Source organism: Cucurbita pepo, chromosome LG10 (assembly GCF_002806865.2).
Source record: "Cucurbita pepo subsp. pepo cultivar mu-cu-16 chromosome LG10, ASM280686v2, whole genome shotgun sequence".
NCBI classification, from domain to species: Eukaryota; Viridiplantae; Streptophyta; class Magnoliopsida; order Cucurbitales; family Cucurbitaceae; genus Cucurbita; species Cucurbita pepo.
Genome location: NC_036647.1, coordinates 9,056,995 through 9,069,490, shown reverse-complemented (window position 1 = coordinate 9,069,490; position 12,496 = coordinate 9,056,995). Strand labels below are relative to the sequence as shown.

The window sequence follows — 12,496 nt, the reverse complement described above, 5'->3', positions numbered from 1 at the left end:
ACTAACCCGAGTCTTTTCATCTTGACCTGACTCACATGCATCCTAAAAATATATTCTCCTTCAAGCCAACTAAGCTTAGCTTTATATTTCCCGTGGCCGAATCGGGAGATTTGAATATGAGAACGTGCGAGGAGTTGTGGTACCAAGTTTATGGGGGAGAGTTATTGGAACATAATGTATTCCCAAGAATCATTTATACTCGTAGGGGCAAGAGTATTCAATAATACTCTTAGCCCAAATGAATGGTTGCACATTACATCATATATGACACAATGACCTAAATTTGACAGTCAAATGAGAAATTGGAAAACTGGGATAGGATAAGGATAAGGCTGCATAGATATATTCTATCAAACACAATGGAAATCAGAAGGAAAAGCCAAAGAGAACTCAAGGCTTTATATTGAACGTACCTGATGGAACGAAGGCTGAAGAACTCCTCAGGCAATGAGAAATGGTAGGACTGTCAACATGAAAGCCTCGTAACTGAAGGTTGCTGAACCAGAGTACATGGTGTCCTTTTCCTTGAATTTTTCGGTCAGCCCCTGTAAATTTTTACATCACGGTCACTTCGAGTTTTAGTTACAAAGATCGAAATGGCTTTGTTTTGAAAGGATCGGGTTAACGGTTCATTCAAGGAGTTTAAAGTAACGGTGTGTGAAAGACCATTGCATGTTACATGAAAGGAGAAAAACGAAAAACGAAAAACGAAAAACGATAGTAGTAATTTCTCGTAGTGAAATTAGATGGTAAGTAACTACTTGATAGCCATGGGTGTTCAAATGGTGTAATAGGTTGTGAGATCCTACATTGATTGGAGAGGGGAGCGAGTGACAGTGAGGACGCTCGCTCCGAAGGGAGGTGGATTGTGAGATCCCACATTGGTTGGAGAGGGGAACGAAGCATTGTTTATAAGGGTGTAGAAGTCTCTCCCTAGCAGACGCATTTTAAAACCGTGGGGCTAATAGCGATACGTCATGGGTCGAATGGATATTGCTAGTGGTGGGTTTAGGCTGCTACAAATGGTATCAAAGCTAGGCATCGAGCAGTGTGCTAGCAAGGACACTGAGTCCCGAAGGGGAGTGGATTGTGAGATCTCACATCGATTGAAGAGGGGAACGAGTGTCAATGAGGACACTGGCCCCAAAAGGGAGTGAATTGTGAGATCTCACATCTGTTGGAGAGGGGAACGAAGCATTCTTTATAAGGGTGTGAAAACCTCTCCCTAACAGATGCATTTTAAAATCATGAAGCTAACGACAATACGTAACGGGCCGAAACAGATAATATTTGCTAGCGATGGGCTTGGATTGTTGGATTGTTACACTGGTATTCGGGGTATTCATAGGCATCAACATAAGTGGAACAAAATCAAGACAACTGAGCAAATATGCATGACTAAATACACAGATTCAAACATCATGTCATCACATCTAAAGAGTATAGAATAAAAGAAGCTCACCTTGACTGTAAGACAACACCTGCGATTGCAAAAATAAGAAGAATTGATAAGAACAGTGATTAATGTGAAGTGAAAACTCAACACTAAAGGGTAACTCAGAAACTCTCATCAGGAGTACCACGTAAAATCAAGAGCAAGGAAGACAAACTAATACCAAAGACCCTTGATGTCTCCCGGGTCCGGGACTTGGGGCGGGTGTGGGTGCCCCCCGGTACGTGGGAACAAAGTTTCAACTCCCAGTTATAAAAAGAAAAAGTAAGGAAGACAAACGTACTCTATAAAATTATCATACTCAATGGCCTTGCTATTCCCACCACTTTTGTCAAACTTAGACACCAGCAAGTCCAAGATCATTGGTGAGACAGAAAAGCCCAAACTGAAAAGTGCTTCTTTCAACTCTCTGGAATCAATTTTTCCACTTCGGTCTGAATCAAATCTCTCAAAAATACCCTGAAAAAGATCCAATAAATAGTCATTTAGACAATGTTGGCTGAAATGATATCAATTCTTCAGCTTACCCTCCAGCTCAGAAGACCATAAAACAGAGCAATGAACTCCTTGGGTCCTGTTTTCCAGAAACGAAATGCAAAGGACAATGTCAATAGAATGATAAAAAGCAGGATTTCCAGATGAGGGTCACTCAAGGCCAAATGCATAAAAAATTAATGATAATGATAATAAGATGATTCGAGCAGATTAAGAACAGACAATTTAATCATCACTCTAATTCAAATGACATCGTCATTGTTTTGCATCATGGAGGAATGATTACCTTGTAACAGAAAGAATGTGTTCATGATGTTCATAGGTATGATTTATGAAGATCATGAACGGTTGAGAATTATTGAAAGGAGTAGTTCCACACTGGCTAATTAAGAGGAAGATCTTGGGTTTATAAGGAACATTATCTCCGTTGGTACGAGGCCTTTTGGGGAAACAAAAAACAAGGTCATGAGAGCTTATGCTCAAAGTGGACAATATCATACCATTGTGGAGTGTCGTGATTCCTAACATGGTATCAGAGTCATGCCCTTAACTTAGTTATGTCAATAGAATCCTCAAATGTCGAATAAAGAAGTTGTGAGTCTCGAAGGTATAGTAAAAAATGACTAAGTGTCGAACAAAAGGGGCTCCAAAGAAAGGAGTCGAGCCTCGATTAAGGGGAGGCTATCCGAGGGCTCCATAGGCTTTAGGGGAGACTCTATGGTGTACTTTGTTCGAAGGGAGGATTGTTGAGAATTACTGACAGGGGTAGTCTCACATTGGCTAATTAGAAGGAAGATCATGGGTTTATAAGTAAGAACACTATAACAATTAGTACGAGGCCTTTTGAGGAAACCAAAAGTAAAGTCGAGAATTTATGCTCAAAGTGGACAATATCATATACCATTATAGAGAATCATAATTCCTAACATGAACAGATCAACCAACAGTAATAAGAAACAATCATATTCACTAAGAAGGAAGATAACAATTCTATGCAATTATATGAAATTCACCTCGAAAGTTTTGACAATGAAGCGTTCAATTTATAAACAGACATTGATCTCTATCAGATTATGTTCAAATTAGCTTAAACTAATAGTAGATTCCCCGATAAGGGTCTCCCCTGCCCCCACTGGCCTAACTGTTTGTCTTTTTTCTCTATCTGGGCCCTCCAGATTCCAACAGGTTCTCTCTTCCTATTATTCATAGCCACATGAAATTTTATTGTTGCCAGGGCAAACAAAAAGGCGATAGAGGGAGCAGAGAGATTACCGATCTTCCTGGTGCTTGTGTTGGTGAAATGAAACATGAGGAGGTGAACAGTTCTCATGCTAAACTTTTGATTATACGATGACAGAACACCTTGCAACTCCTTATCATCAATAAACCCACTCCTATCCCGATCGGCTACTTGAAAACACGCAACGATGCTCGGATCAGTCCCAGGCGGAAAGGCGGAGGGCATGAGTGAGGCGAAAGGGCTTCCATACGCAGAAGGCGGTGGATAACCATGACCACCGCTGGCTGATCCGCCGTAAGACTGATTAGGCTTGTCCTTGGGCGGTTTTTCGCCCGGAGATGATCCATACGGTGCCGACGGTGCGCCATATTGCGCGGCCACCGGAGCGTACGGCTGCTGAGACTGTGGCGGAGGATGTTGCGAGCCGTAGGGTGGAGAACTGTACGGCTGAGACGTCGGCGGTGGAGCTCCGTAACCGCCACCACCGCCACCGCCACCGCCGTAACCATAACCGTAACCGGAAGGTTGATTTCGGTAACCTGACATTTTCCGATTAAGCAAAAAAAAAAATGAAATTACTGATCCCAATGAGTAATGTGATCTGAAAAAAATTTCTGGTGGAAGGTTTATATAATCTTATTTGTTCATGCCCGATTTTAATTAAAATTATTTAATTTTATGAGATAATAATTATAAAAAAAAAATTAATGGGCAAATATGACCTAAAACCTAGCTTTAAATTATTTTTAAATAATAAAAAATAAAATAAAAAGATTTAATTTGAAGAAATTCAAATTTAAAAATAAAATCAACGGTAATAAATGACTTTGGTGTTATTAAAAGAGGTTCATATATTACAAATTATAATAAATTATTTTTCTTTTTATATATTTTATTCATTTTATAATTATAGCAAAAAAACAGATAATATCTACTAGACACCGGACAGTGTGTCAGCCATGACACCGGACAGTGTATTAGAATCAGAATCAGAATCAAAATCAGACAGTGTGTCAGCACCGGACAATGTATCATAATTATAATTATAGCTTGGGGTTTTATAAATTGTATCAGAATCAGACACCGGACAATGTGTCAGCAAGGACGTTGGCTCCCGGGGGTGGATTGTTAGAACGCACATCGGTTGGAAATGGAAACGAAACATTCCTTATAAGTGTATGAAAACCTCTCTCTATTAGACGCATTTTGAATCCGCGAGCCTAACGGTGATATGTAACGGACCAAATTTATGATAAAAATTCTAGAAATCTATTCATTTCGTAGTAGTATATGTAGATGTTTATATTTTCACACGTATAAACCCAAGGATGATCGACCTAGGTCGAATAACCGAGCTCGAGACCCATTGTGTTGTTGGGAAGAACCAAGCTCAATGGCTGGTTTTAGCCAAGGTCGACTAGGTTGAGGCTAAGATGACGTGTTGCTTCTATTTCACGACAAGGCAAAACATTCTTGTACAGCTGACGACGTCATCGCAACTCGAGACAATGACACATGCATGTGGTAGTCGCATTTATTTTAGACATAGCTAGAATATGATGTTTTTCAAAACACGTAAGTTCATGACTGTATTTTAAGACGAAGGTGATATTTTATAGTAATGAATTTCAATAATTACATTCAAATAAATAATTTTAATAAAACTATAAATTATAAATATAAATAATTAGCATAATAATCACATTAAAAAATTAATTATACCTTATATTTTAAAAGTTAAATTAAATTATTTTTAAATGAGATATATTTATACATATTATAAAACTATCATAAGTTATTAATAAAACAATAATAAATAAATAAAATTATAATAAAACAATAAAAAAAAGGAATTTAATTAATTACAATTTTAATTTGAATACTCTAAATTTGTATTAATAATTAAGTCAATAAAAATATTTCCGTAATTAATTATAATTAATTTAGCTAGTTAATTAATAATTTTAGTAAACAAGTAATTCATTATTTAATAAAATAAATTATATTATTAGTTACATTAATTTTGATAAACTAAGATTAATTAATTAAGTATTTAAAGACAAAATATCCTCTTATTTATTAATTAACGAGAGTGTTTAAAAAACTCGATAATTTGAAGAACCCAATCAACCCCATCTAAAACGCACTGATTGAATTGGATTATGAACTTATTTGGATCGAAGTCGGTTCAAATAAACGAAAATATTATGAGGTAAGTTTATTGATAAGTTCGGTTAAAATTAAATTAGATTGAATCCAACAGTTAATTTTTAAAAATATATTTTTTTTTCTTACAACATATATTTATTTAGTTTCATAATAATTATTTTATTATTTATTCTTCTACGGACTCTTAAAAATAATTTTTAATTTTTTTGAAAGATAATATTTAAAAATATATACTCAAATTAAGTCTTAAATTTTAATTAAAATTTTGAAAATAAATAGATATATATATATATATATAGACTGGCCGTTACCACGGCGCCACGGCGGCGAGGAACGTTTTTAAACACGAATGTTTGCAGCTCGGCGCACGTTAGCTCCCATAGACGCATCTCCTTCTTCGCCTTCCTTATCCTGCGCCGCACTTCTCAACACTGCGTCGTCGTCCCCATTCGCAATTCCCAAAATCTCGGTTTTCTTCTAGGGTTAGGGTTTCCACTTTCTCTCTCTCTCTCTCTTCGCTCCCATCCTCCCGATGCACTTCGCAGATTCTGCGTCCTGTTTATCTGGTCCTCACTCGCTTCCTTGTTGCCTCTTTTCACATGGACCGTAACAGGCAATCCAAGGATTTGTTCTACTCCAACCTCTTCAATCTCGAGGTTTACCATCTACCTTTTTTTTGTTTTTTTTTTTTTTTTTTTTTTTTTTTTTTNTGTGGCTTGTTCTAAATTGCTGTTGGGTTCTACGGCTTTTGTTTTTAATTTTTCAGTTTTTGGGATTTTGTGTTTGATGTTCGTGTGCTGCTTGTTTAGTTGCTTTCTTTTGTGGGTTTTTTAATGTAGGTTTTAGTCGAATGAGGTACTTCTGTTCTAGAATTTCTAGTTTCCTTTTGTTAATCTTGGGCTCTGATGCAGCCGCTGCTGAACTTTCAACTTCCGCAACCAGAGGATGATTTTGATTATTATGCGAATAGTAGTCAGGATGAAAGCAGAGGTAGTCCAGGTACATGTTTCTCTGATCGACTCTGTGATATCTGATATGTGTGCCTTGCAAACTTGCCCAAAATTGAAAATTATCGTAAAAGATATATGTTTTGAGGGGATGGGTACTGATGGTGAATGTATATCAGGTAGAACAATTGCAAAACACGGTAATGGTACCATGACTAAGAGAGAGTTGAGCTTGGCAAGGAAAAGAAGGCAGTCCCTGAACAGTGAGGAGGACAACGACAGTGTGGACGATTACTACGGGACGCACATTACTGAAGAGCGGTATCGACAAATGCTTGGAGAACACATTAAGAAGTATAAGCGAAGGTCTAAAGACTCCTCATCTCCCATGCCCACACGCATTGGGAATTCAGTGCCCAAGGGCAACTCAAGTTCAAGAGCTAGGAGGTCGGGGAGTGAGCAACAAGGAGGATTTCTTGAAGTGGAAACTGCAAATGACTGCCTTAATGATTATAATCCTCACAGACCAGGAAGTCATCATGAGGCAGGTCTTGCTCGGCTGCGTACCACTGACAGGTTTTCTTCTTTAAATGATTATCTTTTAAGTGTGAGAAGTCTTTTAGTTGTGGACATCATTTTAAGATCTTTCTACTTTTGCAGAGTAATATATGAGCCTGCATATTTGGATATTGGGGATGGCATCACTTACAAAATTCCCCCAACTTATGATAAGCTGGCTGCTTCACTGAACTTGCCAAGCTTCTCTGACATCCAAGTAGAGGAAGTTTACTTAGAGGGTACATTGGATTTGGGATCCTTAGCATCAATGATTGCTGATGACAAAAGATTTGGAACCCGAAGCCAGACGGGGATGGGGGACCCTCAGCCCCAGTACGAGTCACTTCAGGCAAGATTAGATGCCTTGGCATTTTCAAACTCGCCACAGAAATTCAGTCTCAAAGTATCTGACGTTGGGCTGAATTCATCCATCCCCGAGGGGGCTGCTGGAAGTATAAAGCGAGCTATTTTATCTGATGGTGGTGTGCTACAGATATATTATGTTAAGGTTTTGGAGAAGGGAGACACTTACGAGGTTTATAATCTGTGATATTACGTTCTCAATTTTCACATTGCTTTTATTTGGGTTATTCATTTTCATATTTGGGAAGGATCAAATGTTCATTCCACACATTTTGTGCTGCAGATTATTGAACGAAGCCTGCCCAAGAAACAAAAAGTAATCAAAGACCCTTCTGTCATAGAGAGAGAGGAAATGGAGAAGATTGGGAAAATCTGGATCAACATTGTTAGGAGAGACTTGCCAAAACATCATCGTAACTTCACAGCCTTTCATCGGAAGCAGCTAATTGATGCCAAGAGGTTCTCAGAAACTTGCCAAAGGGAGGCATGTATTATTTATTCCTTTTCAGAGTTAGGGAATTTGGTTAAACTATAGCTTCTAATTATGTACTTTATCTGGAATGTTGTAGTGTGGTTTCTTCAACATGGTGTTTTTTATCTTAAGCAGGTGAAAATGAAGGTCAGCAGATCTCTTAAAATGATGAGGGGTGCTGCTATTCGAACAAGGAAATTAGCTAGAGACATGTTGCTCTTTTGGAAGCGAATTGATAAGGAGATGGTATTCTTCTTTTCTACTTTATTAATTATTTATCTTATTTTGGTTTTAAGTAGGGTTTTAAAATGTGTCTAAGCATGCTTTGTGCCTTGGTATGAGTTGAGGCAAACTTGTAAAGCACATGTTTTGGAGTTGCGGCTTGTGCATCACACCTTTCTACTTGGCCTCAATTTCTTTTTCCTAACACCAGGGATGAAAATTGATTTAATGTCCATGATAACAATCTCGTAACCCTTATTTTCCTTTTTTGATTTCATGTTTCAATTTTATTATGTTACCTGTATCACCTCATTTAAACCTATAATTCCATTTTAGCCGGATGTGTTACTTCTGAGGGTTATCACTATCACATTTATTATGCTTTGTGTTTTTTAAAAAACATGGATGGTATGAGGTTAATAGTTTAGGGACAGAAATTCTAATTTTAATTTTAGTATGTTAGGCAATAAGCCAGATACTCCCCCATACGAACACAACCTTGTTCCCTGGCTTGCTTTTCCTTGTGTTCATTCAAGGCTGAGTTTCGCAGTCAGCTGCTAATTTATGGCAGTGTTTTGGTTGCTCGGGTCCAATAAAATTATGTATCTTGTCTTAACCTCGGCATGGCAATGTCAATATGTGAAAAATGAAATACTGTTGAACTGAAAACATCGAATCAGACTCAAAGCAAACCCTTCTCTCTCTCTCTCTCTCTCCTTTTTTTTTTTTTTTTNTTTCTCTAGTCTTTTTTATTGTATAAGGATGTTTGATTCATCCTTTAGTTCTCTCCATTTTCATCAGGCGGAAGTGCGGAAAAGAGAGGAAAGAGAGGCTGCTGAAGCTTTGAGGCGAGAGCAGGAACTTCGAGAAGCTAAGAGACAGCAGCAGAGGCTCAATTTTCTTATACAACAAACAGAACTTTATAGTCATTTTATGCAGAACAAGTCAAATTTGCATCCTTCTGAATCTCTCCCTTTGGGAGATGAAAAACCAAATTTTGAAGAAGGGACTTGGAATTCAGATAGTGTGCCTGCTGAGGAAGAAGATCCCGAGGAGGCTGAACTGAAGATGGAGGCACTTAGAGTTGCTCAAGATGCAGTTTCGAAGCAAAAAAGGTTAACAAGTGCATTTGATGATGAATGCTCAAGGTTACGCCAAGCTTCTGAACCTGATCAAAATGAGGTTTCTGGAGCTAGTAACATAGATCTGCTTCATCCGTGAGTTTTCCTTTTTGTTTTTTAAAATGTTATCCCCACTTTGGAGTTTGAGACTGTTCCAATTTTTTAGTCAAGTTAATGGAATTATATTTCTGTTTGGCAGCTCAACCATGCCTGTAACTTCAACAGTTCAAACACCTGAGTTGTTTAAAGGTAGCCTTAAAGAATATCAGCTAAAAGGTCTCCAATGGTTGGTCAATTGTTATGAGCAGGTTGGTTGTATGAAGTTCTTGTGAAATGATTATCTTGGATTCATTTGTGTTTTAAAAAAATTAAGTTTGGTCCCGTGGTTATCTACAGGGTTTAAATGGCATACTTGCTGATGAAATGGGCCTTGGAAAGACGATACAGGCTATGGCTTTTTTGGCTCATTTGGCTGAGGTAATGATCGTACAAAGTTATTTTAGTATTTTTTTTTTCTCAGTATTGACTATTATCACCTTTCTCATATCAGGATAAAAATATATGGGGGCCTTTTCTGGTTGTTGCACCTGCATCTGTCTTGAACAATTGGGTCGATGAAATCAACCGTTTCTGCCCCGACCTAAAAGCTCTTCCATATTGGGGTGGGCTTGCAGAGCGTACAGTTCTCAGGAAAAAGATAAATCCCAAGAATCTATATCGCAGGTAATCTGAAGTTCGACTTTTAAAAGAACGAAAACTAAAGGTTTAGCTCAACTTTTGTGATTCATGCCGTGACAAATGTTTGTTTCAAAAACAATTTGTTGTCTATCTTTTTTAAAATAAATACTGCATGATTTTTCCTTGACAAAACGATGACATTACCCACTTGTGAACAATCATGAAATTGCAAATGAGACAAAACAGTGACGGAGAACTGAATAATATTTAGTTGTCAAATTGGGCATGCTCTTTCTCCTACCTTTTAAGCTTTCGTTTTTGTTTGCCTTTTTCTTCTAGACTGGATGATTAAGGACGTATGGTTGTTTGAATAAAGTTGACTAAGTTAAGAATCTTCTGATCATCTACCTCTTCTCTTTTTGTATTTGACAAGTATGACTATGGCCTAAGTAGTTTGCTTTCATCTTGATGAAGGCAAGAATATTCATTCTTATCTTGCAGACTATTGGCTAATTTAAATTTATTTATGTCTAGTCCATTGTACTTCTTCATTTCTTTATTATTATTATTGTTCTTCTATTTATTTTTTATTTTTTTGGAAAAGAAACGGGGTTCAACTCTGTCATTGTTCTAAGGTCAAGAAACAGGGATTTCATTGATGAATGGAATTAAGGGGAGAAGGCAAAAAGACCTTCCACTCGGCCAATAATGCTAAGATTATAATTGGAAAAAAAAAATACATTTACCCCAATATAAAGCTCAAGTACAAACCAGATTCAAAAAGGATCCAGAGGACTCCTGATTTCTCCGTACCATAAGCTTACAAAAGAAACTCTGCTTTTTTTGAGCCAAAGAGTTTCTCTCTCCTTTCTAAGGGCGGTCCACCAATGTGGCTGCAAGTAAATCTCTTGGGTTGCGTAGATAGTTTGCCAATTGAAGGCATTTAGAATGAAGGATGAAAATCCATAAATATAGAGGCAGGAGACAAACTGATGGATCTATGTTTAAGCATCCTTATTGCTTGCCAATTGAAGGCATTTAGAATGAAGGATGAAAATCCATAAATATAGAGGCAGGAGACAAACTGATGGATCTATGTTTAAGCATCCTTATTGCTTGCCAATTGAAGGCATTTAGAATGAAGGATGAAAATCCATAAATATAGAGGCAGGAGACAAACTGATGGATCTATGTTTAAGCATCCTTATTGCTTGCCAATTGAAGGCATTTAGAATGAAGGATGAAAATCCATAAATATAGAGGCAGGAGACAAACTGATGGATCTATGTTTAAGCATCCTTATTGCACATGCCGCAACCAGCAGTTGGGGGCAAGAAATAGTTGTCTTTTAGAGAAGGTTACTGTAGAGAATCCATTCCCACCTGATCCTGGCTGTTAGGAGAGGTGACTAGTGAGAGAAGTAGGATAGGGGAGCCTGTTCAATGATCTCATTGTCCTGTAGATGGATCGATGATCTCATTGTCCTCTAGATGTTTCCTAAAACTAACGGAGTCGAACTCTATGATTGTTGATGGTTTTCTGTTTGAAAGAAAGCGGATACTTGGGAGTGTATTAAAAAGTGGCTCATGTAGTAGGGTTAGATGATTGTCTTGTAAGATTAGTTGAGGTGCGCACAAGGTAACTTGGACATGCAAAAATATAGAAGGAAAAAAAAAGAAGGAAAGAAATGGCCTAGATCCAATCCAATAATCCTTCCAAAATCATATTGCTTTCATTAGCTACCTTGTTTTTGACCTTGGAGTACAAGAGGAGGTTGCATTTGATCACCGTCATGGAATTCTTCTAGGTATAAGGTATCTCCATATCCATTTGGACGACATGGCTTGATTTGTTTGCTCAATGTTGCAATGTCAAGACTTCCAAGATAATTAGGGCGTTGAATCTTTTTACAGCTGACTAGATGAGAGCCACCCTTTGTTTGGGGCCTCCCTTAGAAAATTTCAGGAGCTTCTCGATAGGTTGCTAAAAAGGGAGACATATAGTATAAGCTTTCCTCCGTAGGTAATAAGGCATGCTTCTAGTTTAGAAGCTTTTATGCAATTCTCTCAAGGATTGGGGCCCAAAAGCTGGGAGATTTAGGCTTACCATCAAGAGTGAAATTGTAACCCCCCATATCCAGGATTCGGACTAGGATTTGAGATCCTGATTTTGATGGCCTCGGCATTTTTCGGCGACATGACCATGTTACCTACTTGACTTTAACCACTTTGAAGAGTGAAGACTATCCCCACAAATTAACAAGAGTCCTTTGAACATACTTTTATCCTCACTCACATGCTTCCTAGTAAGTCACCCAACATAAAATTGCTTCAAGCCAAACATGCTTAACTTTGGAGTTCTTATGAGTTCTTATGATTGAGCCACCAAAAAGAAAGGTGCACCTTGTTGGTATAAGTGGTAACCATCAAATCTTTTAAGCATTTCTTAATCATAACATCATATCTTCAGGACCACTCTTATTCAAATGTGGTCTTAGTTCATTCATGTACTCTTTTACACAAGCGTCATAGAGGCTAAGATAGGTATTTGGCTGGCCAAAGCCAAATCATCAATGTTGATAGTTATGAAGAATTTCAGACATTGGTATCAAGCCAGATGCTTTTTCGGAGATGTCTGTGATGTCGAATAGGTTTTCGTTGCTGTTCCTTTCACCATGTCATTATCCTTTTTATTTATGCCTGTTACTGTTTTATTTTTTTCTTTCATGGATGCTTGTCATCTTTTTTTTTTTTTTTTTTTTTTTTTTTTTTTTTTTTT

The 12,496-nt window shown here is 37.5% G+C and overlaps 2 protein-coding genes across 2 annotated transcripts in view; one reads left to right on the top strand and one right to left on the bottom strand.

The window, feature by feature from the left end:
• Nucleotides 1–177: 177 nt before the first annotated feature.
• Nucleotides 178–3,761, bottom strand: LOC111804250 (probable calcium-binding protein CML49). The gene is made up of 5 exons (XM_023688985.1): nt 3,221–3,761; nt 1,981–2,027; nt 1,737–1,912; nt 1,463–1,481; nt 178–545 (listed from the first exon to the last, which is right to left on the bottom strand). The coding sequence occupies exons 1-5, from the start codon at nt 3,732–3,734 to the stop codon at nt 441–443; spliced, it is 861 nt and encodes a 286-aa protein (XP_023544753.1). The 5' UTR covers nt 3,735–3,761; the 3' UTR covers nt 178–440.
• Nucleotides 3,762–5,690: 1,929 nt separating this feature from the next.
• LOC111803535 (DNA helicase INO80) overlaps nt 5,691–12,496 on the top strand; it is a 16,375-nt gene continuing 9,569 nt past the window's right edge. Inside the window, exons 1-10 of the mRNA XM_023687987.1 lie at nt 5,691–6,013; nt 6,269–6,356; nt 6,484–6,880; nt 6,965–7,397; nt 7,509–7,709; nt 7,833–7,943; nt 8,721–9,136; nt 9,240–9,348; nt 9,437–9,517; nt 9,591–9,763. Coding sequence (XP_023543755.1) covers nt 5,957–6,013; nt 6,269–6,356; nt 6,484–6,880; nt 6,965–7,397; nt 7,509–7,709; nt 7,833–7,943; nt 8,721–9,136; nt 9,240–9,348; nt 9,437–9,517; nt 9,591–9,763 — 2,066 coding nt within the window. The 5' untranslated portion in view covers nt 5,691–5,956. The remainder of the gene's footprint in view (nt 6,014–6,268; nt 6,357–6,483; nt 6,881–6,964; nt 7,398–7,508; nt 7,710–7,832; nt 7,944–8,720; nt 9,137–9,239; nt 9,349–9,436; nt 9,518–9,590; nt 9,764–12,496) is intronic.

What these genes read in the sequence shown, in the direction of transcription:
- LOC111804250 (XM_023688985.1), bottom strand. Translation starts at nt 3,734, where the DNA reads ATGTCAGGTTACCGAAATCAACCTTCCGGTTACGGTTATGGTTACGGC. An exon ending in CACAAGCACCAGGAAGATCG is followed by an intron (nt 2,028 to 3,220) that starts GTAATCTCTCTG and finishes TCTGGAAAACAG; the next exon opens with GACCCAAGGAGTTCATTGCT. An exon ending in ATGGTCTTCTGAGCTGGAGG is followed by an intron (nt 1,913 to 1,980) that starts GTAAGCTGAAGA and finishes GATCTTTTTCAG; the next exon opens with GGTATTTTTGAGAGATTTGA.